The 25935-nt window shown below is 45.3% G+C and overlaps 1 protein-coding gene across 1 annotated transcript in view; it reads right to left on the reverse strand.

The window, feature by feature from the left end:
* The window catches only part of YPEL2 (yippee like 2), a 43160-nt gene extending 34752 nt beyond the window's left edge, over positions 1 to 8408 (reverse strand). The window contains exon 1 of the mRNA XM_021703915.1: positions 8155 to 8408. Coding sequence (XP_021559590.1) covers positions 8155 to 8271 — 117 coding nt within the window. The 5' untranslated portion in view covers positions 8272 to 8408. The remainder of the gene's footprint in view (positions 1 to 8154) is intronic.
* Positions 8409 to 25935: the final 17527 nt, after the last annotated feature.

A 25935-nucleotide genomic window follows, 5' to 3' on the forward strand; every position in this document is an offset into this window, starting at 1 on the left:
ATAAATCTTAAAAAAAAAGGGGGGGGGGGGAAGAAGATAGTTGATGCCAAAAGGAGCTACCTAGGTATGACTGTCAAGCTATGGTAAAGAAGGCATAGAACTATCTAGATATGTATTCCACACAGCTTCTTGGTAACCTATGACCTTAGGCAAGTCACTTAATTCCCACCTTGAAGGGATGTTGTAAAATTAAGTGATGGAGTAAAAGGAATCCCTAGCACACAGTAGACGTTCGATAAATAGTAGTTAAGCAGCAATGTACATTTTTCATCCTGTGTTTTTCAGGGCACCAACACAACCACATCTGTAAACACTCTTCTGTCCTCCACAGTGAGCCTTACATTCCCATGCACCCTGAAGATAACAGGCTAAGTACAGGAATCATGGTGATTTCATCTCTCTAACCCTAGCACTCGGCATAGAGCCTGGCATGTTGTTTGAAATAAAAAAATATTATTGAACTGAACAATCTGAATATGATGGTGGATTCTGTTCAGGCCCTAAAAAAACAAAACAGCCGAACCAGCAATGGTGCAGCTTTACCATTCCAGAGACAGACCGAGTGCCAGTGCTCAAAAACATAGGGGTAGGGCCCTGCACCTACTGCTTGTTTCCGGGGAAGATGCCCTGTTGAAAAGAGTTTCTTTGGATTTTGAGTAAGTGCACAAGCTTGGCAATCATCAGCATCCTTACTGAATGCCAAGACACTAATGTACAAACCAATCTTATGATTGGAACCTTATAGGCATTTGCAAACCACGGAGTTAATTTTCAGGGTACGCCTCATAGCTCAAGTCAACATTTCCTTTTGGTATTTAAAGCAACCACATAGAAAGGATCACATTTGAGCAGATTCATGTTCCAGCTGCCTGTAGTCTGCAGCAAAAAACACGGATGATTCACCAGACTTGGTCCCTCGCAGCTCCTCTGATAAGAAATGGGTGAGCGATTCTACTTGTGCCTACATCATTAATTTTCACAGGGAGCAGGCATGACTATGGGACAGGTCTGCCTCCCATCCAAAGAGTGTGACCTTCTGAACTCAAGTCCTCTTATTCATAACTATAAATTACAGAATTTTTTCAACCCTTAGAATGCTTGTATTTCTTCCTCAAGCAATGCTCAACAAATCTTCACTGAACCATCATGTGCCCCAAATACCCACAGGCCACCGCAACGCTTACACCCTGGTTCCATCTCCAGTCTCTCTTCAGCAGTTCTGCCGACCACACCACGACAACATTTGCCATCTCAAAGCAAAGCTCTGGTCGTGTCACTACTTGCTCAGAAGTTTCAGAAGCACCCAACTGCCAGCAATATAACGTCAGGACTTGGATTCTTCCAACAACCTGGCTTCAACCTACTCCTTCGATCTGTTTTCACACAGCTCCTCAATATCGAACCTAAAAGAATGGGCTGCTCCCCGCATGCTTCCTGCCTCCACTTTGTTGTTCACACTGTTCTTTTTACGGGCCCCTCCCCATCCATTTCTACATGTCTCAGTTCTTGCTTCAAGGCACATCTCAAAGTCACTTCTACCAAGTCTTCCCAGGTGGATCTTAAGGTTTTGATCAACCTTTTGAGAACCTGAAGGCGGCTATGGAACCCTCCCTTGAAAAACGGACTATACATAGAATAAAACATACAATTTCAAGGATCCCTTGAAGCCAGTCCATGGACCCCAAGTTAGGACCCTCTACGTCTATCTCCCCAGTTTACAGTACTCATAGTCATTCACTTGTATATTCACTGAAAATCTACAGCAGTCTTTAGGAGCTGTGTGGAGTGCTAGAGAAACAAAGATGGTATCATAATTATCTCCTCAAGCAGTTCACAAGCTAATGGAGACATGTTACACCGTGATAACTGCTCTAAGATAAACATGAGGTGAAATACAAACTTCAAGAAGGGATGACTTAGGAAGCTACTATCTGCCAGCTAGAGTCCAAGTTCCTTGAGGATAAAATCCTTGAGGGTAATATTCTAATACACTAGAGTGCTATGCACACACACACACACACACACACAGAGTACATATTTAGTAATATGGGCAATGACAGGACAGAGCCAATGAGACAAAACAGCACGTATAGGCACAGCGCCCACTGCCATTACCACATCTGCCAGAGGCCTCTGAGATCCAGATAAGGTGGTCCCATGTTTGAACAATCATGCTATACAAATTACCCCAGCCTAATTTATGGTTTATCTCACCCTGAAGTAATTCAATCTCTGTCCCCATGGAGAGAAGATAGCATAAGATATTACATCTTACAAGCTCCAAATGGTTTCTTTTCATCAAGGAACACTGTCATCTAACCATATCCCTTTGTTTGCAGATTTTCTGTATAGACTTGGTTCACCTGTCACCCCTTCCTGAGGGACCAACAGATAACCCTTTTACCCTCCTCCAGAAATAACACTTCATTAGAAGATTAGGGCTTTCAAAGGTCAGATAGTTGGGGGAAAGTCAGTAATTTTAGGTTAGATATGTAATTTTCTTTACAAAAGCTAAATTGATTGAATGTGGGGGCGCCTGGGTGGGTCGGTCGGTTAAGTGTCCGGACTCTTGATCTCAGCTCAGGTCTTGATCTCAGGGTCCTCAGTTCAAGCCCCATGTGGGGCTCCACGCTGGGTGTGGAGCCTACTTAAAAAAACAAACAAACAAACAAAAAACTGATTGAATGTGTTTTTAAATGGGGCTTATTGGCTTACTTTGGAGCTCTTCCATAATTTATCACTTCTGCCTTTGCTGTACCTCAGAAATGCTCTTTAGTAAACCAACAAACATTCAACAATGTCTTACAAACATAGAAGCAAAGACACACACTATGATGTGGGTCCTACCAGCACGGTTGTTCTCAACCTCATTTTTCTTAAAACCCATCAGTCACTCCGGTACAATCATAGGTCCTACTATTTCAGAAACAAAATTTTCATTTTTTAGGATATAGACATTTACAGGTTTATATACAATCTAGTTTTTTTTCTCCTAGTAATTCAATAGAAATACTAATTTTATTGTATTACAGTTTTTGTAAAAAGTCATTGTCACATATCCATTGGCTACCAGAAATCTCTCAGTTCATAAAATCAGAATTCAACATACAGTTTGCAAGTTAGAAAAGCTCAGGATGATCTTCAAGAGCCACACTTTCTTGTCCATATTCTTCGTGAATTATGCCGCTTGATGTGACACACCAGTCATCGGTACTACTACGTACAATCCAAACTTCACTGTAACATTTTCAAGACACTTAAAGGAATGAGTGGCTTTTTAAATATTCTATTCTTGTATTTATTTTTTACATCAATTTTCCAGGATATTTATTATACTTTAAAGACAAGCTGGTGGGTGGTATAAATTAAGAGAAACACATCCCTGATAAGTAGAATGGAAAGGACAGAACAGATCTCTGTACCTCCATACCAGCACCCCTCCATGTCCACTACCTCCAAGCCACTGTGTTAGGGGTACAAGTCTTTTTGAGAATCACTGGTGTGGAACACTAGTGCTCAAAGCAGAGGTGGAGGGCCTGGGTGGTTCAGTCAGTTAAGCAGCTGCCTCCGGCGCAGGGTCCTGGGATCGAGCCCTGCCACGAGCCCTGCCATGGGCTCTCCACTAGGCAGGGAGCCTGCTTCTCCCTCTCCCTCTGCCCCTCCTCCAGCCTGTGAGCTCGCTCGCTCTCTCTCTCTCTCTCTCTCACTTATGCACTGTCTCTCAAATAAATAAATAAAATCTTAAAAAAAAAAAAAGCAGAGGTGAGAAATGGCAGGTAGAGTGGGCCCCTCGGTAGCCATGAGACCAATACATGGCTTCAGAACATCTTCCTCCCTGCCACTTCTCTCAGAGCAATGCTACATCTTACATCTAAGGCAGGCAGGGAAAACCAAAATGCTACTACTGTAAGCCCAATGGAGCCCGATAGGGAACCAAAAGAACCATCCTCCTAAAAGCTCCCAGCCTCAGGAGGAGGCCTGGTGCTTGAAAACAGCCAGAGCTCCTCCCATGGAGCACAGTTGAGGGGGAATGCGATGGACGGGTCTGGCTCTGAGGCTGTGGAACCTCAGGCCAGTCACTGAGCTGCCCGTGGCCTGTTTCCTCACAAAGAGAGGCTGGACTAGATGACCAGCAATTCTGGGAATTTTGTATTTGTCACCAGGAGATAATCTGACCCAAAGATCTGACATAGCAATAACTTCTATAGCTCTGGATGGTGAGGGAAAGATTTCTGCCTTCCCCCTGGACTGGACACCCACTCTACAGCCTCCCACAACATCTTCCCTCCAAGGCCCCAGAATACTACAGCAAACTGTGTCTTGGAATGAGGATACCATCCCCAAAGCGAGTTCGTAAGAGATTAATCCAATTCACCATTCCCAAATAGCCTATTCCACAATGCCATTAAAGGGGGATGGGTCAGCAGGAGGGAGGCGAAGGAAGTGAAATGAGCATTAGATTGTTCTCACTTGGGGCAACTAGCTGTACCAACTGAAACTTATTATTTTATAATCAAAGTATATTTTTATAATAGGGCTTGCACCATTAAGTGAGAAACAACAATGTGAGCAATTCCTCATGCCAACTTAAAATACCTCCGCATGCAAACACTCCAGCATTTAGATCACAACACCCCCTAAGAAAGAAAATGTAGGATGTCTCAGCACATTCCCTAGATAGTTCCGTCCTCAATTCAGAGAGGCCCCCTACCGCCATCCTACAGAGAAAATACTCTGTTACCTTTGTGCAGACACACACAACTTTGCTTCTACGGCCTTTTGAGAAAGCCAACTCCTGGACTCCAGGTTCTAAAATGAAACCATCTTGGCTAGACTAAATTTGCTTGGTATCATATCAGGCAAGCACAATCCCCTCCACCACCCCCCAGAGCCCCTTTGGACAGCAAAACCAAAAGAAGAAAAGGGGCTACTTTATATTTGCAGAGAAGCTTTGTGATTTGCCAACCACCCACACACACCCATGATCTCATCCAGTCTCATAACAACCCAGTGAGGTAAACCTCCTCACTCTACCTTCAAATAAGGTATGCCTATCTCATAGGGCTGTAATGGGGATGGCACATAGTAAGCACACAGTAAGTGCTAGCTACTAGGCATTACGCACAGCAGCAAATATTACTTCACCCATTTTATTAGTGAGAAACTGAGACTCAGAGGTTGGACAGTTGATTCCAAGCAATGAGGCCTCTGGGGGTTTACAGCAAGCTGGGAAGGCAGAAAGGCTAGTGCCGGATTCTTTCCACCACATCAGTAGAGACCCTAATTGTTCAAAACATTACAACTACACATTTCCATGGGAGCCCAAAGTCCTGATTCTGTTCCCAGTTCTCTACTCCAGCCATATACTCAGAGCTTTAGTTCTCTGGACCTTTGTGTTGCCTTCTCCATAATAAAGTCAGACTCACATTTTTTTTTTTAAACCAAACAACAGAATGTCAGGCTTCCAGATGAAAGGCTCTATTACAAGTACAAAGTATCATTTAATTACACTGCTGCTCTAGTTATCTGCTTCCCAGCTCCTAACTCCCACTGGGCAGATTCTGAAACCGCACAGGAGATTATGTCAAGAGGGGAGAACAGGAGAAACATTCTCTCCCTGAACTTTCTTAAATGGAAGAGAGAAACAGAATGAAAAGAAAGGCCCATTTTCCAAGGAGGGGGCGGGGGCAATGATCTTTCCGTTAAGCGGACCTGCCTAAGAATCTATAGATTATTTAACGCCGGGGGTGGCTGTGGAGTGAAATAAAGGAAGCTTTGTGCAGTGCCAGCCACAGTTCCCTCATTCCCTCCCCACAGCCAGGCATTTAACCCAACTCTTTAAATCATCAAGCTCTAATGTACGCCATCTGTGCACCAGTTGTAGCCAACGAAACTGAAGCCTGTGCTGACTTTGGCCTGGACTTGTGAATGAGCCTTTCTGCCCCAGAAGGGGCAGGAAGGAGGACAGGAGGCCAACAAAGACTTTTTTTGCTCATCACTTGTCTTCTCCCAAGGCTCACGCTCCACCCATCTATTTGATCATTTAGTGAGCTCTCGGCCATGTTGGGTCCTGACCGGGGAGATCCAAAACTAGGAGATGTGGTCCCAGGTAAAAGAGGATGTAGAAAAGCTCCTGGGAGAGAGGAAAGAGGTGAAGGAAAAGGACTGCTGTTGGCTGAGGCACAGACGCCTGAAATACCCCCATCTGCATATTCAGGGATGTTGCTTAGTTCCAAGTGGTTGTAACATAAAGCAAGGAACTGGCAAGAAACCTCACTCAAAAAGGCCCGACTGTCCAAGGCCCTGAATACCAGGCTTCAAACATCAACACTGAAGGCCACTACCATCTCCACATGTTCCCTCTGTCCATCTTACAAGGCCCAGCTCAAATACCACCTCTTCCAGAAACCCATCTTGAACATGCTCAAAGAAATTGCTCTCTCTTCTTTGAGCCTCCAATTTGCATTCTTGGACAGCCTGTTTGAGTCTCAACTTCTCCATCCAGAAAATATGATTAACATCACCTACCTTGAAGTCTTCTTATGAGGGTTAAGTGAGATAACATTTATAAAGTGTCAGGTAGCAGTTTTCAGCACACAGAAGTTGCTAGAACACATTTTATTGTTACCTCAATTTCTTATGATACGTAACACTTCTTCCTGCTATTAAAAAGATGTTTTGGCTTCCATTTTCTCTGGAGATTTCCAGAAATAGGACAGCTCATATCTTCCCTCCAAGCTTATAGGCCCCATTCCAAAGCAAAGGGGACTGACTCCTCTCTTCCCTCACTGACACAGCCTCCCCACATCCAAAATTCCAGACTTGAGGGGTTCCCAAAAGATTCAAGCGGAATCTGAGACAAGATGCTGGCTGGAACACAAATGGCATAAAGGAGAGTAATCAGCAGAAGCCTAGAGAAGTGAAAGTAGGCCAGAGGCCAAGACTCTAAGGGCTCCAGGGTTCAAGCTCTGTGGTAACACTCGATCTTGGGATTGGCCTAGAAGGAGGACTTCTGTCCTCAGTCCTGATTTGAGAAGCCCCACAACCACAGACATGGTTGTTCAAGCACCCTCCTTCACTTCCTGTCAAATCAGCCAGCTGGACAGGGCTGTTCTAGAACTACTGATCCTTCATCCCTTTCTGGCTGGGGGCCAAACCAGAGCAAAGAAAAGTGATGCCACCTTTTCTAACAGTTCTTGTAAACAAATCAAGAACACTAAATTTTTTTTTTTTTTTAGTTTGGGTATGTATAAAGGTTGTTCTTTTTATTTTAATGGCATGAAGTCCAGGTTCTGAGGAAGGATTCTTTTTACAGTCAAAAGGTCCCCATGATCTCTTTCTCCTTTTCATGTAGCCTAGTAAATCCCGTTTCTCCTCCCATGGGAATTTAGGGCCAGGAAGGAGGGAGCTCCCCTAAAAATGCTGCCTGAAGGAGCCAGTTCCTGGACTGCACAACTGGGATGTTGGGTTTATTGGTTAACAATCCCCCCAACCCAACTTTAGGAAGCAGTTGTTAAAGCTTTTCAGGGAAAATAGGGCTCCACTCTTTCTTCTGATTATGATCAAGTGTCACAGCATATTTTACCTCATGTAGAAGCCCTAAAGGTCCCAAGGCCAGTGGGTCATCTCTTTACCAAGCCACTTTTGGTCCTCACCAAACGCCACCCGTTTCAGTAGCTCAACAGTCTGATAACCTTCCCAGGGAGCTTGGAAGGCAACATCCTCTCATCTCAGCTAAGAAGCCCCTCCTACAAGATACCCTGCTCCTACCACCCTTCCTAGAGTTCTCTTTCCAGGCAGGCAGCACTCTCCATGGCGTTCACCCACCAACTTGAGCTAAGCCAGCCAAGTGAGAGGTTCCAGTCACTCCTCAGCCCCTCTCCCCTCCGGCCTGCGAGCCACCAGCCCCCCAGCCTCCAACAGGGATGACATCTAATTTCCCAAATTACAAATTAAAACTAGTACACCCTCCCTCCAGCTCAGAGTTATCTCTCAATTGAGTGAAACAGGCACACAGGTTAGCCCTCCCCGGACAAAAAATAAAGTACAAGTATCTTGGTTTCTTCGGAAGAGCTAATAAGCCTGTGCAACCTTATGAGCCAGAAGTGTCCTCCAACCCAGAGGAGGGCAAGGAAGGCCTACAGGGAAATGTACCTTGGAAATGAGTTCATCGTGATTGGCCAAGTGGGCTCTGCAGTGAATGCAGCTGTAGGTCCTGTGGCAGGAGGGCAGATATGCCTGGAAAGTCTTGGATCTTGTCATCTTCACCATTGGCGCCGCTGAGTGTGGGGTGAACTCTGGAGTGGCCCACGAGGCACTCCCACAGGACGGGTCGCACGGGAAACACCGGAAGACACAGGTAAAGGCCGTGGTTTGGCAGGGGGTGGGTGTGGGGCAGGCTCCACACACTGGTGATGTCTTCAGAGGAAGGACCCTCAAGCAGAGGTCGAGGGCTGGTTCTCAGCAGCCTGCAGTGCCAAGATAAGGGGAATATCATTAGCTGATGGAACAGGGCTTCCTGCAAAGCAAGTCAAGTCCAACAGCCACCCAAGAGAGAGGGCAGTATTTACAGGAAGAAATGACCCCTTCTCTGTTTCTTACCATCATTGCCAAGACGCCCAGTTATGAGAAAGAAACTACTGGAGATCCCAGTGTTGATGCTTTTCCAGAGCTGGAGGTTCAGTATCCACCCAGGGTTCTCAGCAGTTACCTTAGGCACCCTCCACCAACATTCAGAAACTGGCATGATCACCGTTCTCAGGGAACCCTAGAAGAGGCCAGGATTAAGGATGTACCACCTGTAGCCCCAGGGAGAAGGCTCCTAAGGGGCCTCATCTTCTGAGCCAACCAAGATAAAGGGCTAAATGAGGAGGAAACGTTCAGCCTCTACAAAGTCACTATAGCAACAGTCATGTATGTATTTCTCATCCATCTCCGGATTCCAGGAGTCTTCCAACACTTAAACCCACCACCTAGAGGGGTGCCTGGGTGGCTTAGTCGGTTAAGCATCTGCCTTCGGCTCAGGTCATGATCCCAGGTTCCTGGGATGGAGCCCTGTATCGGGCTCTCTGCTCGGCGGGAAGTCTGCTTCTCCCTCTGCCCCACCCCTGCTCTCTCTGGCGCGCCCCCTAACAAATATAATCTGAAACAAAAAACAAAAGCAACCCACCACCTACAGAGGCAACAAACCCCACACCACCCTTTGCTTGGAACTACGCACGATACAAAGGATCAAGTTCCCAACCAGCAGGGTCCCTCAAAGCTAGCCAGCTCTTTTGGGAGAAATGATTTCCTTTGCCATACCTTGCCCAGAAATAGATGCTCAGTACTTTTCTGTTTGAAAAGCAAGCAAGCAAATGAATGAAACAAATGGCATAATCAGACTGCTGCATCTAAAATTCACAATGACAGTAAATTTTACCAGAATTTCTCCTCAACCCTCAAAGTTTCCATTAGTCATCCCACAGCACCAAACATCTCTCCTGCCACTGCCTCAGCAATTTTATTCTACTGGGAACCAAGGACACTGAGAAAGTGGGTGGTTTCCGGGTTATGTCCAAGTAAAGGTCCGAGGGCAAAGCCCCAAGGTCCAATGCACACTCCGCTTCTCTGGATCCCCTGACTGAAGCTTCTGGACCTACCTATGCCCTGTGCTTCACTAATAGGGGTGGTGTTCCCACTTGCCTACCTCCCAGGAGAGTCATAGTGTTAATTAATGCCTGCATCATGCCTTTTTTTTTTTTTTTTCAAAGATTTTATTTATTTATTTGACAGAGAGAGACACAGCGAGAGAGGGGAACACAAGCAGAGGGAGTGGGAGAGGGAGAAGCAGGCTTCCCGCAGAGCAGGGAGCCTGATACGGGGCTCGATCCCAGGACCCTGGGATCATGACCTGAGCCGAAGGCAGATGCTTAACGACTGAGCCACCCAGGTGCCCCCCCTGCATCATGCTTTAAAGATAAAATTATTTAGAGAGACAGGGGAGGAAGACAAATAAAATCAGATCTTTGCGGTATTATGTCTGGGATCCATCTGGATGTTTAGAGAAAGCTGTAAATCATAGTTCTCTTTTTCCTCTAAACCTTACTAACCAGATCTTTCCAAAGGGATGCTGTCCTCCTCCCTGACATCCTTCCCACCACAGCAGTCACTGAAAGTCACTGTACCCCTGGCACTCTGTACATCCTCCTGAGTGGCCAACCGCACTGCCCAGCACTAGGCTGAAGGACAACAGTGGTCACTACTCTCACCCTGCATGTCCCTTGTGCGGTCCTGAACCATGCAGGGCTCCATGTTCAGGGTGACCAATTACACATGAGACGTCCAACTGTAGAAGGAATTCAGATCTACAAGGGCCCAGGCATAGTGTCTTCCCTGCTTGGTCCACCCACCACTATTTTTAAAAATGTGGAATCAGGTGACACTGAACATTATAGAAATACTTGGAAGAATATGGAGGTGAGAACTGGTTTCCCCAGCTTTGCCTTGGAGTTAGGCCAGGCCATAACAGGGGATGAACAAGGAAGACACATGACCCCTTGGATCCGGAGCCCCTCCTTCTCACCCAGGACATCCTCTGATAGAAGGTAAGGTGAGTGTGGTCAAAACAAAAGCCCATGGTAGATCAATGGTGTCGGGTGTTGAGGGTGTTGAGCTGTCAGAGGTGGTAGAAAGAGCCAAGTACCCTGCCTGAGGTTTCCTGAAATACCCTTGAACTTTCCAATACCCGCGTTTTGCTCTCAGGAAGGGCAGTATCTCCAGGAAAGGAAGGGGTGGTAGGTCAGGGTAAGGAATAGGAAAGACAGGCAGGGACATGAGCTAGAGGCTTGCCCCAGGCCAGCTTCTGAAGTCCACAGCCTTCACTGCCCAGTGGGAAGCACTCAGAGTACGGGTCCCATCGGTGTTATACAAACACTGAAGGAAGAAAAGGAAACAACGAGCCCTGGCTGCCAGTCTGGGTTTACAGAGCAGCCAGAGTCTGTTTTCTTATACATGCAGACAGCTTCTAAATTATGCATTTCCCCAGAGTAGAATTATTTCTTCTCTCACTTCTCTTCTGTAGGAAACCAAAAAAAAAAAAAAAAAAAGTTTGCAGGCAGGGGTTTCTGGTTATGCTCAGCTTCAAATCTGAATTCCAAAACTTGTTCAAAGCTACCTTCTGAGGAGTAAGCATTTATGGTCTGTACTAAATGTGAACATGTCACACACAAACACATACCCATGCACACATTCATCACACACCACAGCTCTGAACTTAAAAAGATAAGAGAAGAATCGACCCCATAAGCAACATCCCAGGCTGCTGGGTGCTGGAGAAACCCCGGAGAGCCTAGTCTGCCGGCATGAGACTCTGCTGTAACAGGGTCACTCTGCTCCTCTCCCTCTCTCACAGGAATTCACAGGCAACCAAAATGGGACTCCTTCCCTGAGAAGCAAGGAAAGAAAAAGTGGCTTGTTGAAATATGCATCTTGTCCAACCACAACAGGGCAAGCTGGAAGAATGACAGGGGTCAGTAGAAAGCAAGCTGAAGCAGAATCAAGAGAGGATCGTTGTGCCTGAGAACAAAGAGAGTAGGCTGTCACAGAAACGAGGTGACAGCTAGGTCTGAAAAATAATCACCTGTTACTGTCTTCTTCCCTCCTAAGGGAAAATTTTAAAAGCTGCTTCTTTGAGTCAGTTCTTAGGAAGGAAGGTAAAATAGATGGATTTAATCTTTATTTTTAAAAATTTTTAAAAAGATTTTATTTTTATTTTTAAAGATTTTATTTATTTGTCAGAAAGAGAGAAAGAGAGAGCACAAGCAGGGGGAGGGGCAGAGGGAAAGGCAGGCTTCCTGCTGAGCAAGGAGCCTGATGTGGAATTCGATCCCAGGACCCTGGGATCATGACCCGAGCTGAAGCTTAACCGACTGAGCCACCCAGGCGTCCCTTTTTATTTATTTATTTATTTGAGAGGGAGAAAGAGAGCAAGAGAGCAAGAGCATGCGGAGGGGCAGAAGGTGAGGGACAAGCAGGTTCCCTGCTGAGCAGGCCCTGAGAGCATGACCTGAGCCTGAAGAAGTCAGATGCTTGACCAACTGAACCACCCAGGTACCCCTAAGTTTTTTTTTCTTTAAAGGAAGGAACGAAGGATATGGGGCTGCATTGATTTCTGGACTTCGGTACTTGTGATGGGGCCACATAGGCTCCATGGGGCTTCATGAGTCCAACTCGTGGAGTCCAACATACTGTGGAGTCCAAATTGATTTCCAACAATAATCAAATGAGCCCGATATTTAAAAGCCTCAGGGAACATGTACAAATTAAACACCATTTTAAGTGAAGCAACAATCCATCACAGTGGAAATTAAAGGAAGATTTGCTACCACCCCCAGCTGGCTCCTGCTGATCAGCATGGAAAGAAAAGATGTGAACTATTATGATTAAAAACAAACGCCTCAGATACTGCACTTCAAGAGCCAAAAGCACAGGGAGCACACAGCGAACCTGGCTGTCTCACCTGACAGGCCTTTTCCACAATGAGCCACAATGGCAGCCCGAACCCAAAGGAGAAACTTCTGCATGTCCCCAGGATGGAGGGGTAGGAGGTACGGATGCTCCAGGTAAGCCATGAAGGAACTGGATGAATGAGGTGGGAGACAACGGGCCACAGAAACTGACAAGGTTGGGGGGGGGCGCGCCTGGGTGGCTCAGTCGTTAAGTATCTGCCTTCGGCTCAGGTCATGATCCCAGAGTCCTGGGACTGAGCCCCGCATTGGGCTCCCTGCTTCGTGGGGAGTCTGCTTCTCCCTCTCCCACTCCCCCTGCTTGCGTTCCTTCTCTCACTGTGTCTCTGTCAAATAAATAAATAAAATCTTAAAAAAAAAAAAAAAAAAAGAGATGGGTTCTAGAACCTTACTCATGGGTTTCAAATCTCAGTTTTATCCTATACAAGCTGTGTGACCTTGGGCAAGTTTATTTAACCTCTCTGAACCATGATTTCCTCATTAGAAAATAGGAATAATAATATCAACCTCATAAGGCTCTGTGAGGATTAACTAAACTAATACTCAGCATGTGCACCTGGTATGTAGTTAAGTGCACAAAGAAGTTCTAAGTGTGTATTACCACTGACATCCATCTACCATCAACACCCACGAATTGCTTCAGACTCTTCTCTATCACTTCATACTCTATACTCCCATTTTTTAAACTGACATTTAAGGGTCTACCATGTGCCAGGGACTCTCCTAAGTGCTCCCATTTGGCAACCAAATTATTTTAGTTCCCCCTAACACACCATACTTTATACACCCTTGCACGGTTTTGCTGATGCCATTCCCTCAGCCTGAGGCATCCTTCCGATTTCTCCTCACCAGACCTTTTATTTATTTTTTTTAAGATTTTTATTTTATTTTATTTATTTGACAGAGAGAGAGCACAAGCAGGGGGAACAGCAGAGGGAGAGGGCACCCCTCACTAGGCCCTTTAACTTGTCCATTAAGACTCAGCTCAGGGTGAGTCTGGGTGGCTCAGTCAGTTAAACGTCTGCCTTCGGCTCAGGTCATGATCCCAGGGTTCTGGGATCGCGCCCCACATCGGGCTCCCCACTTGGCAGGGAGTCTGCTTCTCCCTCACTCTCTCCCCCTCCCCCTCAAATAAATAAAATTTTTAAAATCTTAAAAAAAAGATTCAGCTCAAATGCCACCTCCACATGGGGCTTATTGGTCCTTCCTCTGGGCTCACTTTTATCTGAACACTTATCAAAATGAAAATTATCCTTTTCTGCCTCTCTATCCTCTACTAGAGTTAAGCTCCAAGAGTAGGGACCACATTCTCGCACTCCCTGGACTCAGCAGCACACAGCACACAGCCCACAGCAGCAGCTATTACTGAACAAAACTCCCTCTGCGTCCCATTGGGCTGCTGACTAGACCAATCCACCCACCTGTGTGGGTAGCAGACATAATTGACGCCCCTCCTTTCCCCCTCCAAGTAATGAGGTAGGAGGCAAAATTACTCTGGGTCCCCAAGGCCCATGAAATACTATTCTCCCCTGACTGCCCCCACTCAGACCCTGTGCTGAGATGCCCAGAACTATGGTTCTTCTGGGCTACAGATGTTCTAAGTCCTGGGTGTTAACCAAAGGCCTGTCATCGACATCCAGGTCCATTCTTTGCCTTTGTGGGGCCTAGGTTACATATATACATGTATCGGGAAAGGGAGAAGTCCTGATTAGAGGCAATAAAAGACGGCAGTGGAAAAGGACCAGGTGAGCCATTTCTAGAACTGGGAGGCAGAAAAAAGAGACAATGTCTGTGGAAGGCCTCTATCCAAGGAGGAAGGTCCTCCTTCCCCATTCCTAATCTCACCAGAATCCTGAACCCAGACCAGGAAGTGGAGAGACCCAGTCTCCCTGGACCATCAAGTAAGTGGCTGGAGGTATAGTCCACTGTAAGGGCTTACAGGATGAAGAGGCCGATGGACCTGGGTCCAGTTTCGGTTTTTCTCACGCACTAGCTGCATCACCACTGGGCAAGTTGCCTGAAAAGGAATAACAACACTGCCTACCTCGCAGAGGAGACAAAAAAATCAAATGAGATATTGGGAGTGGAGCATTCAGCACAGCACCTCACACCTGAGTTAGCATTCAATAACCCTGATTAGCTATAATCGTCCTCACCAGCAAGGGAGAAAAAGTGCGGGAACTGTTCCTATTCACAAGACCCCAACGAGCAGCGTTCCTGCCCCCACGTTGACTCATGGTGGTCAGAGAGTTAGGACCTCAATCCACTTAAAGGTACACTGTGGTTTAAAAGCAGGTTCTTGTGGCTTAGCTGGGGATCTGACATTATTGCTGTATCATTCCGAACAGACCACCCTCCCTCACTTAGCGCGGTGGAAAAGTTACCTCTGCAGCAGCCCACACTGACTCCACTACTCCCAGGATGGGGCCACTACTGAAAACTTTACTGAAATGCCCCTATTATGACTACCATAGAGCTGATGAGCAAGGCCCATAGGAAAATCACTGTCATCACTTCACAGTTACCCACTGTATAGCACCGGACCCAGGTGGCGCTTGTTTCATCCAGATGATAATAAAAGCCAGCTTTCATAGTCAAGGATCCACTCTCTTTCATAAACAAAGCCAACCATTCAGCTCTACCCTAGACACAGGGCCTAGTCTTGATTTCACAGGGATTATCTGTCAGATGATAATCCTACATGAGCTCTAGGATTCCTTCGGCTCTTAAAGTCCTGATTCCATGTTGTAATGATGTCTCTGCCAGCCGAATCCCGCCCGAGAGCACAGTATCCATCCACCATCCTTCACTGTGGTAAGACCTGGATTTCAGTGAGGTCACAGAACATTCAGTCGTGCAGAGTCCACTCAGAAATGGCTGCTGGACAGTGCCTTTGCAACATCTGTTAGCAGACCAATATATTACCACATGGCCCTTAGTCCAGCATGAGGCCTGCATCTGTTAGAACATCTGCATAGAGAAGAGGGGGTTCCCCTTGAACATCCTGACACTTGCACGTAATTCACTAGATATTAGAAGTAGCTGTTACTAGCTGGCTATGAAGAGATCAGATATTACTTTGGGTTGTTTCTACAATTTCAATAAAAAATAATGTAAAAAAGCCCAAACGATCTGTCTGAAGATTCATTTCCAAGGACACTTGACTGAAGTTCATCAATGGCTTCCTTCTTTTTCTTATACATCTCCCAACTCCAAAAATGATTTAAGGTAACTTACAAAAACATAAACAACACTTTTTTTTTGTCTTCCCCAATTTCTTTCATAGTCTCTATTTTTTTTTTTTTAAGATTTTTTTTATTTATTTATTTGACAGAGAGAGAGATAGCGAGAGCAGGAACACAAGCAGGGGGAGTGGGAGAGGGAGAAGCAGGCTTCCTGCCGAGCAAGGAGCCCGATGTGGGACTCGATCCCAGGACCCTGGGATCATGACCTGAGCCGAAGGCAGACGCTTAACGACTGAGCCACCCAGGCGCCCCGTGTCTCTATTTTTTTTAAATTTAATTTTATTATGTTATGTTAGTCACTATACAATACATCATTAGTTTTTGATGTAGTGATCCACGCTTCATTGTTTTAAAATAGATGAAGAAATTAGGGTAAGAAAAATGGAAGAACACAAGGAGAGTTACGACAGAGAAATGCATGCTATTAAGTTGCTAAATATTTACTGAATTTCAGTTGCATATTTGGCTTTGAGCTCCCCAGTAAGCAAGGCAGAAAAGAAAATGAGTAGTTATAAGGTTTACAGTTTCTGTAAATTTTGGTTGTTCAAGCTACAGATTTTCTAAGAGACATTTCTTCTGTGGATGGTTGCAGAGGAGATGATGAGCAGTGAACTCAGTGGACAAGATCCTCAGCACACACCAATAGCTCCTACCATAAAACTCTTGCAAGACTGTTTCTTAGAGGTTCCTCCATGAAAATGCACAGCATAACAGTAAAGGGCAATTCAGTAAAAGGGATTCTACATGGGGGTCAAATCAGGGCAGCCCAAGAACATGGCTTTCTGATGATCTGGCTGGATCCAGTGATACAGACTCTCCAGAGGAATGGAAGAGCTACAGAGCCTTCTGGCAAAGCTCCATGAATATATCATTTATCACAACCAGGCTTTTGAGTTACAAAAACATGGGCAGCCTCCAACATGCCAAGTCCAAACACTAATACATTTGAATGCTAACACTATTTGGCCCTGGTGTTGCATTCAGGTTAGTTCTCTTGTGGTTAGTTCAGCCTACTTTTCCCTTAAACTCTCCCCTTCTGCACCTCATCATGCCTCTCCTGCTTCTCTCTCTCAGGGCCTCCATCTCCCCGGCTGCTCTTCCTTCTCCTCCTCCTTGGAGGTGCTTCTACCATGTGCCTGACTGCCTGCTCCCCATGGACATCCTCATCCACACCCAAGTCTTCTAAACCTCTGCCTCCTGCCCCTGAAGCCTGGATCCCTTTCTAAAAAAGGCCTCTCTAACTGGCTCCTAGGAAGGCACTTCAAACCAAATGCATCCAAAGCCAGCACCATCTTTCCCCTTCCCCTGGCTCCTACCACCTTCACCCTGATTCTGAAGGCCCAGTTGCCAAAGCAGTCCAGACTCTTTACTCTCTCTCGCCCTTCTATGTCGTACTCCATTGGTCTCCTAGACAGTTGGTTCTGGCGCTGTTATCCAGTCTCCCATAGCCATCTTCACAGCCACAGCCAGCAGCACTGGGTGGGCCCTACCCTCCCTCATCCTGAACTCACGTGACAGCTTCCTAAACTGGTCTCCCTGACTCAGCTCTTACCTCTCCAGCCCATTCTAGAATTCTATTTATACAGCACAATCTGATCACATCTCTCATGTTTCAAAACCTCCAGTGGTTTCCTAGCAGCCTACAGGACAAGGTCCAACCCCTCGGGTGGCACCAAGGAACTGGGCTGATTCTCCTTATCCTCACCATCACCTTCCCACCTCACTCCAAACCTGTTTCCCCAGCAGACCAAGCTTGTTCACTACTTTTTCCCAAGTTGGTTCAGCCTCTTGCAAAGCCTTAACCTATCTTCACTGCCTGGTAAATGCCTGCTCATCCCTTAATACCCGAGTAAGACCCTAAGCAGAGGCAGTGGCCCCCTTTGCCCAGCATGCAAAAAACTCTTTTTGCCTGAATGGTGCTCCATCACACTGTTCACGTATCTGTCTCCCAGACTGGGAGCTTCCTGCAGCTCAAGTCCAGTCTTTAACGCCACTTGGTTTCCCCAGGACTCCTAGTCTCAGGCACATCAGAGTCTCCCCCACCCCCCGGAGAGTCTTGATAAATGGTAATTAACTGAATAAAATGAGTGACCATCAGTGAAACTGTGCTGCCCTGTAAAGCTGATATTTTTAATCTTACTTAAACACTATCCAGGGCATTTAAAATATCTAATTCTGGCCATTACATGGGACTCGCACACCATTAATGCTCCACAAAGTTAAAAGGCTAACAAACTTCTGTGACGTCAACTTGCTTGGCCTGGCAGATGGAGCATGATGCTCAGGACTGTGGAGCCGTGGCTCCAAGGCGACACCCGACAAGACCCTCCGATGCCTTTACCTGGGTGCTGTCTGATGGCAAGAAACATTTCTCATTCCACCTCCCCCGGCCCTTCACACCACCTCTGTGCCACTGGGCAGCTTCCCAAGGGACCCTCCCCAGACTGGCACGGACTTCTAACCCCTGGAGAAACCCTCAGACTTCCAACCCACGAAGCTTCTTTCTCCCAGGGTGGTCCCCACAAAACCCCCCGGGGCAGTCTGAGGAGAAGAGAAATGAACTGTCAGATTTGATTCAGGTCAGCAAGAAAAGGCGTCCCTCGACCCTGCCTCTTGATTCCATGTTCAAAACAAGGCCAGATCTGCCCTTTTCCTCCAGCCCCCCCGCCAGAGACTGCCGCCCTCAGCATCAGTCCTTTGTTTTGTATTTGGCCAGGCTCAGAGAAGACAATGTTGGTGAAAACAAAATAAATACATTTTCCTCATGATCTGGGACCCAGAGAGGGACTGGGTCCATCACTCGGCCCCCAGACAGGGCTACACTTGAACTACAGTGTAAAACAGTCATTTAGAAGATCTCAACATTTTGGGGGCACCTGGGTGGCTCAGATGGTTAAGCATCTGCCTTCGGCTCAGGTCAGGATCTCCAAGTCCTGGGATGGAGCCCTGCATCGAGCTCTCTGATCAGCGGGGAGTCTGCTTCTCCCTCTCCCTCTGCCTGCAGCTCCCCCTGCTTGTGCTCTCTGTCAAATGAATAAATAAAATCTTAAAAAAAAAAAAAAAAAAGAAAGAAAGAAAGAAAAGAAAACAACATTTTGGAAAGTAGGGTAAGAGATGGTGGCCGACCTTTGGAAGTGACTTCACCAGGGAACCCTCCCCTTAGCCTCCACCAATGCCCACTACCCAGGTTCCTCTTCCATAGGCAGAGCACTCTTCACAGCTGCAGTTGTATTTGACTGGGGAGATCATTTGATTGTTGTCTGTAACTCACACTCTCAAAGATCAAATATTATTTACTGAATAAATGAACGTCTCTGGACCCTGGGTACTGTGTGACCTTGATTTCTCTTTAACTGCTGCTCTCCCAGGGCACAGCTGGGGCCCCAATTAGTTACAAACCATCCATCCCCAATCTGCCAATACAATTCTGTTGTTCAGCTGTCAGCATGCCTTTGGTATCCTCACTTTAATCTCCCAATTCAAATAAATCCAAAACTCTAGACTCTGACATCTGTGGCTGGGCTCCCTGTCTCTCCACAATTGCAATTTGGAAACTGAACTTTACTACTCGAGAGGGGAAAAAAAAGGGCAGAAGCACTTTCAAAAGGATGCCTGTATGTCTAAAGTCCCAAGCATCACCAGCTCGAAGATGGATGTATTTTGTCCTAAGAATTATTAAATTGTCATCTAGTATTGCCACCTATTGAAGAAGAAAAGGAGGAGGGTGGGAGAGAGAAAGACTGATTCTAGAGCAGATTTCTGGATTTCTCCTGTTATGGGAATGGCAGACAGATTTTAGGAAGAATTATAACTTCTTTTCCTTTCAGGCCTGGCACATCAAGGGGCCCCATGCACATTGCCAGTGCAGCTTTTTCATATAACTTAAGAAACATCCACAAAGCTAGCTGTTTATGGGTCAGTCTTCCCCCTAGATTGTGAGCCATTCCTGGCCGGCACATCTGGTTAATCATCCTTCATACTCAGGCCAAAGCCTGGCTTGCACTAAGAGCTCAGAAAGGTTGGTCGAAGGAATGTGGGAAATGAGGGGAGGAGGTAAAGAGGAGTCATCTGAGGCCCTGCAGCAACTGTCAGTAAACCTCCAGGACTCTACAGTTTATTAATTTCCTATCATGGTCCCATGAGGGGCCAAGTACTTGATATGCATTATCTCAATTAATCCTCACAACAACCCAGAGAGGCAGGCATTATTATGATTACCCTTGTTTGAATGATAAGGAAAAAAGCCAAGAAATTAAACATTTTGCCCAAGATCACTCCACTAGAACCAGAACCAGGATGTGAATCCTCAGACAACCCCTACCCCCACCCCCCCGTGGATCCTTCAACCCAGACAAGCCAGAGAAGAGTCTGAAGATGGGCATCCTTGGTCCTTGAGCCCTTTAGAGCAACAAGCAGAATATCTTCAACTAATTATAATGCAAACAAAAATGTCAAGTTCTCTTAAAACATCTTCAAACTCTCAGGGTTGGCTCACTGCTTCAACTTTTAATTATAGAAATACGAGAAAACAAAGGAGGGAAGGGAATAACCTCAACCAGAAGGTAGGACAACAGATTAGGCACAAGAAAAAGCCAGTTTTCGGTTCCTGTCATATCTTCCTGCTAAGGGGTTTTTAGCTTTAAGGCGGCAGTCATATATAGGGATAGTTTGTTTCCTTTAGGATTTGAGGGAAAAAGGAAGAATCATGTAAGCAAAACTAACCAAAAGCCCTATTTAGTTTGCATTTATACATAGTACACCTTTATACCATTAATACAACAAATACTGAAAAAGAATTCATTTCTACTTTATGGTCTATTTGGCCGTGGATCAATTTAGGGAGGGACCCCCAACAGACAAAAGACCAAAGTAGTAAAAGAAGAGATAAACAGAAGGCAAATATAATGGATGACACATGCAGGAGGAATACAAACGAGAAGAAAAGGAAGTGGCAAAAATACAGTGAGGAAAAGGAGGCCAAAGGTCATAGATGCTTAGTAGCTGGTTCTGCTAAGGAGATCAACTACCTCAGCGATTTCCAGACCTCAGACATGTACATTAGATAAACTCGGGAAAATTTTTTTGCAGGGGGGTATTATTTGCTTGCTTTTATTCGATTCCCTAGCTGAAAATTTTCATTTTGTAGGCCTTTGGTTGGACTAGAAATTCTTACAGCAGTCTAAGATTTGAGAATCTCTAGGGATAGTCCCGTTTTTTGAGAATGCCTATTATCAACGTCAACTAACCATCATTCACAGACTTCTGTGAATGGAAGCAACAGTCCATTTCCATGGAGTTACTCTAAACTGTAGCAATAGTGGAGTGCCTGGCTGGCTCAGAAGAGCATGGGACTCTTGATCTCGGGGTCCTGGGTTCGAGCCCCATGTTGGGTGTAGAGATTGCTAAAAAAATAAATAAATAAACTTTGGGGGAAAAAAATAAGTAAACTGTAGCAACAGCAGCCCAAGCAAAATCCCAATGTTCTCTTTCCAACATCTCATGTGCCTACTGAACATTCCCCATACATTATCATACCTCTGTGCCTTTGCACACTGTTCCCCCCTGGAGCCTTTCTGCACATTTAAGTCCTCATCATTCTTCACAGCTCCATCTCCAAAACGCCTACCCTTCTCCATAAGGGCTTTAAACTCTGTACCTTGGGGTGCCTGGGTGGCTCAGTCATTAAGCGCCTGCCTTCGGCTCAAGTCATGATCCCAGGGTCCTGGGATCGAGTCCCATGTCGGGCTCCCTGCTCGGCGGGAAGCCTGTTTCTCCCTCTCCCACTCCCCCCGATTGTGTTCCTGCTCCTTGCTGTGTCTCTCTCTGTCAAATAAGTAAAATCTTTAAAAACAAAAAAAAACCCAACAACAACAAAAATAAACTCTTTGTACCTTATACTGTGGTTATTGACACATATGCCTTAACCACTCCTATTTGAGTATATGCTCTTAGGGGCAGGGGCCGTATCTTAACCCATTTATCTCCCAAAGGTCTTATGTTACCTGTTGAATTATTATTAGCCAGGAAAATGAAGCAAAACCAAGGTTCATTTTCAGGCCAGAAGTTCCTCTTCTGTAGCTCAAAATTTTACTGACTCAGGCAGGATGTGCTCCAAGCTTATCCTCTCTTGCCCCAGGTACTCACAACCAGAACAGCATGGGAAAACAAAACAAATCATTGGGAAGGTCAATATGTCCTATGATTAAATTTCTTATCAGATAAAATAATGCCACTTTCTTCAGTAGAACCAAACTCAGCTCCTGTTCATGACCAGAAGACCCCGTTTGAGCCTCAGTGGCACCCCTCTGCCATCTAGATATTGAGCCTTCCTTCCCTAGTAAGAAACAGACAAGGGAACTCCAGACACTAGAGACTAAGCTCATTCTGAGCTGGCAATCTAGTTTCAGATCAAAACCACTAAATCTGGACATACCACATTCTCAAGACCACAGGGGAAGGCTGTAGCTCAGGAAACAGGAGAGCACAGGGCTGCTGACCCAACCAGGAATGCGAGTGGTAGTGTTGTTACCTCACTAGCAGAATGTTCCTTTGCCTCGTCACAGAGAGGAGGTAGGCTTTGCCTAGGCTCAAGACATTATGGGTTATATGGGGTTTTATTCAGGAGTTGACATTATTCTAGAATGTATAGGAGTAGAAAGAACCCTGGGTCTCTGTTTTGCCTTAATTAGCTCTGTCTTAAGCAAGTTCTTTTTGCCTACTTAGCCTCAATGTTTATATCTCTAAAAAGTAAAATCTGAAATGATTTTAATATCCAAATCAGCATCTATCCAATTAAAAAGGAATTATAAATCATTAACCTGAAATTAGAGAAAATAGAAATTACAAGGAAAAAATTAGGATGAGGGGCCCTAAAGTTACTCAAGTCAGGCCACAGATTTGGCTCTCTGCTTCCTGGCACATGGAAAGCAAAGCAAAAGAAACATGATCAGTTATACATTTCCAATTGTCCACAAAGAAATATCATGCCCGTTCCTCAGGAGAGGCAAAGCTTTTTCTGGCACTTGTCCCTGAAAGAAATTTCTCCTATTAACTACTTAAAGGGGATACTAAGTGAAATTGTAGCTTAAGGCTGCAGCAAACATCAACCCTTAACGAGAAATGTAGTAGTGTTATAAAGCTGTTTTGGACTGTGTCCCTCCGAGAAAGCAAAAGGCAGGACACCAAAGTTCATCTCAGTGAAAATAATTCTGGAGGGGCTGAGGTAATATGGCCCAAATATGCAGCTTTCAGTCAGCCCAGCTTAATCCAAGGATAAAACTAAGAATGGCCAGAGGAACAGGTGGACATGTCCTTCCAAAAACTTCCACGACTTCTTCCACATGGGTGTTATCAAAAGTTGGGAGGCAATGTGCGATTAGATGATTCCTAACTTCCACTCTAGTCCTGAGAGATCTAAGTGACATGTTTGGTCTTCATTTACTGGCACTAATTTAAGATCTGGTGGTTTTCTCCCTCTTATTGCACACTCCCAAATCAATGGGTTGGGAATTCCTGCCAAAGAGAGGAGGGAAATCTAACTATTAGTATGAGTGTTATTATTAAAAGCTAACAGCAGGGAGCCCGGGTGGCTCGGTCGGTTAAGTGTGGGACTCTTGGTTTCAGCTCGGTCACGATCTCAGGGTCATGAGATCGAAACCCAAGTCAGGCTGAGCGCGTTGGCTGAAGTCGGCTTGAGATTCTCTCCCTCTGCCCCTCTTTCCCTCCAGCACTCACTCTTTCTCTCCATTTCTCTCTAAAATAAATAAATAAAAGCTAACAGCAAGTGCTTACGTGCCAGGCTCTCTGCCTGGTTTCCTATACATCCTCTTATTTTGTCTTCCCATCAATTCTTTGTGATGGAAACTATTATTAGTCCTATTTTACAAATAAAGAGAATTTTAGCAAATTGCCCAAGGTCACAGAGCTAATTATCCAGATCTTTCTGGTTCCAAAGCCCAGGTTCTTAGCCCCACTTATAGTGCCTCCTAGTATTAATGAAATGTGATTACTGCTAGAAATGACTTGTTTGTCAGGAGAACAGTGAAAACAAAATAAAGCTACTGGGGGAGGCAAGGTTGTTTATTAACAACAAAATGGCAACGGAACTTTTAGAGATCTATTAAAAAGTAAAAAAGGGTGAAAAATATTGTGAAAAGCAGAAATCCTGAAATAAATTCCAAGGGAACACTATCACACCCCAGGAAAAGGGAGAGAAAAATTCTTTTCCTCTTCTCTTGAAAATAAAACTATTATTTCCTACTCTTAAGAGACTCAAAACCTTGGCTCTCTTTAGTCATTCATTCATTGCACCAACGGGTAGCTATTTATCCGGAGCTACTCATTCCAGGTACTGTCAGCTGGGAGCAAGACAGAAGCTCCAAAGCTTCCAATCTAGCCATCAAGTACAAAATGTATTTCCAGATGGTATTAAAGTGCCTTGAAAAAAAAATAAAGTTAAGGGGATTAAGAGAGGCTGAGAGACAGGGAAGGGAGGAGCTGTTCTAGATAACTGGTCTGAGAGGGGCTCTCGGAGACGCAAGTGAGAGAGCCAATCATGTAAAAATTTGGAGAATGGCATTCTGGAAAGAGTAACTACGAGTAGAAAGACCCAATGACAGAAACAAACCTTCAACATTTTAGAAACCTGAGGAAAGCTGGCCCACTTGGAGCAGACTGAAGCAAAGTGGACCAGGTAAGGACCTGTGGGAGATGAGGGAGAGACTGGGGGAAGGGGACAGGCTGTCCAATGCCCAAAGGGAAGGGAGTTGGATTATGTCTGAAGGGCAAGAGGAAGCCATTGGAAAACTTTAAACAGGGGAATAGCATAATCCAATTTATTTTAAACCCTAGGGGGGCTATATTCCCAAATCTCAGGGAAATTCAGGTAGGTGTGGTCCTTTAAAGATGCAAGTCTCATCTTTTGCTAAGGAAAAAATCATTGAAAACTATCAACTCTAACAAAATACCTTTAGCCTGCAGGCCCTGGCTTTCCATAAATGGACGCTCAAGTTTAAAAAAAGAGGATTCCCTTTCCACAGCTTTAGACCCCCTTCCTGCTAAGGGAATTCAATTGTCAAGAGCACCTAGTGGTTTGTCAATGGACCCTAGGGAAACGCCAAGATAATTTACAAAGGAAAACAGATCCTGATCCTCCATTAGAGTCCCACCTGGACATCTCTTCCCTCTACTTTTCTATACTAGGATATCCTATCCTTTGCCATCCATTTGTTGCTTTCTTTTTTATTACAGGCTCAAAACTAAACATCTTAAATATGAGTGGCTTGACCAAACTGAACATTATTCATTTCAACAATCCTACAGTTAGTATTCCCATATAAAGCATACCCTTGGCAGGAAGAACCATTGTTGAATTTGAATTTGGACAGAGTTCTATTTGAAGCTAAATGCAGCTTTGATTAACTCAAGGAAATTTCTTTTACCCACATGTTTGGACTCAATAAGAGGGAAACCTCTAACGCATGGATGCATCAGGTGTGTGTATGTTTGTGCTTGAAGGTAGAGCTAGAGGTAACTAACAAGATTCACCTGCGCATAGGAGCCAAGCTGTCATCACAGGAAAAGAACCAGGGCTGAGGTAGGCAAGGAGGTCAGAGGAACTGGTGCCTTTTATTAACAACTGTTGACAGACAAACCCCTGACTCCCCCCATGCTCCCAAACAAAATCACCAGCCTGCCTGCCCTTCCCCCAGGCCACATGGCCTGGAATACCCGGCTATTAAACAACATCAACATTTTCTGCTGGCCAATTGTTAATACCCCAGGCATAGTAACTATGTCACTGCCTCAAAACTATCTGAATTTTAATGATTTTTATATTTTTATATGTTTTAATGATTTTAATAATCTATGAATAGTACAGCAGACTCACCAGCACTACTCACAAACCCCAACCCCACGCACCTAGAAACATCCAGCCATACAGCACACCGAACAGCAGCCCTCAAATGGACTGGGCAGGGTGGTGTGGGAGGGATGGGGGTCAAGGGATGGCCAATGCTTCACAGCAGCTAAAAGCAAACACCATACCCTTGGACTTTTCAAAGCCTAGGCTAGTGTGACTAGCAGATGAGTGATCTTGGGTTTGCATAGAGTAGGTCACATACATGACTAAGGCTTTGCATGCCTCATATCCAGTTAATGCCTTTCATTGTTCATTGCCCCCA

This window comes from Neomonachus schauinslandi, chromosome 15, assembly GCF_002201575.2.
Source record: "Neomonachus schauinslandi chromosome 15, ASM220157v2, whole genome shotgun sequence".
Classification (NCBI taxonomy): Eukaryota; Metazoa; Chordata; class Mammalia; order Carnivora; family Phocidae; genus Neomonachus; species Neomonachus schauinslandi.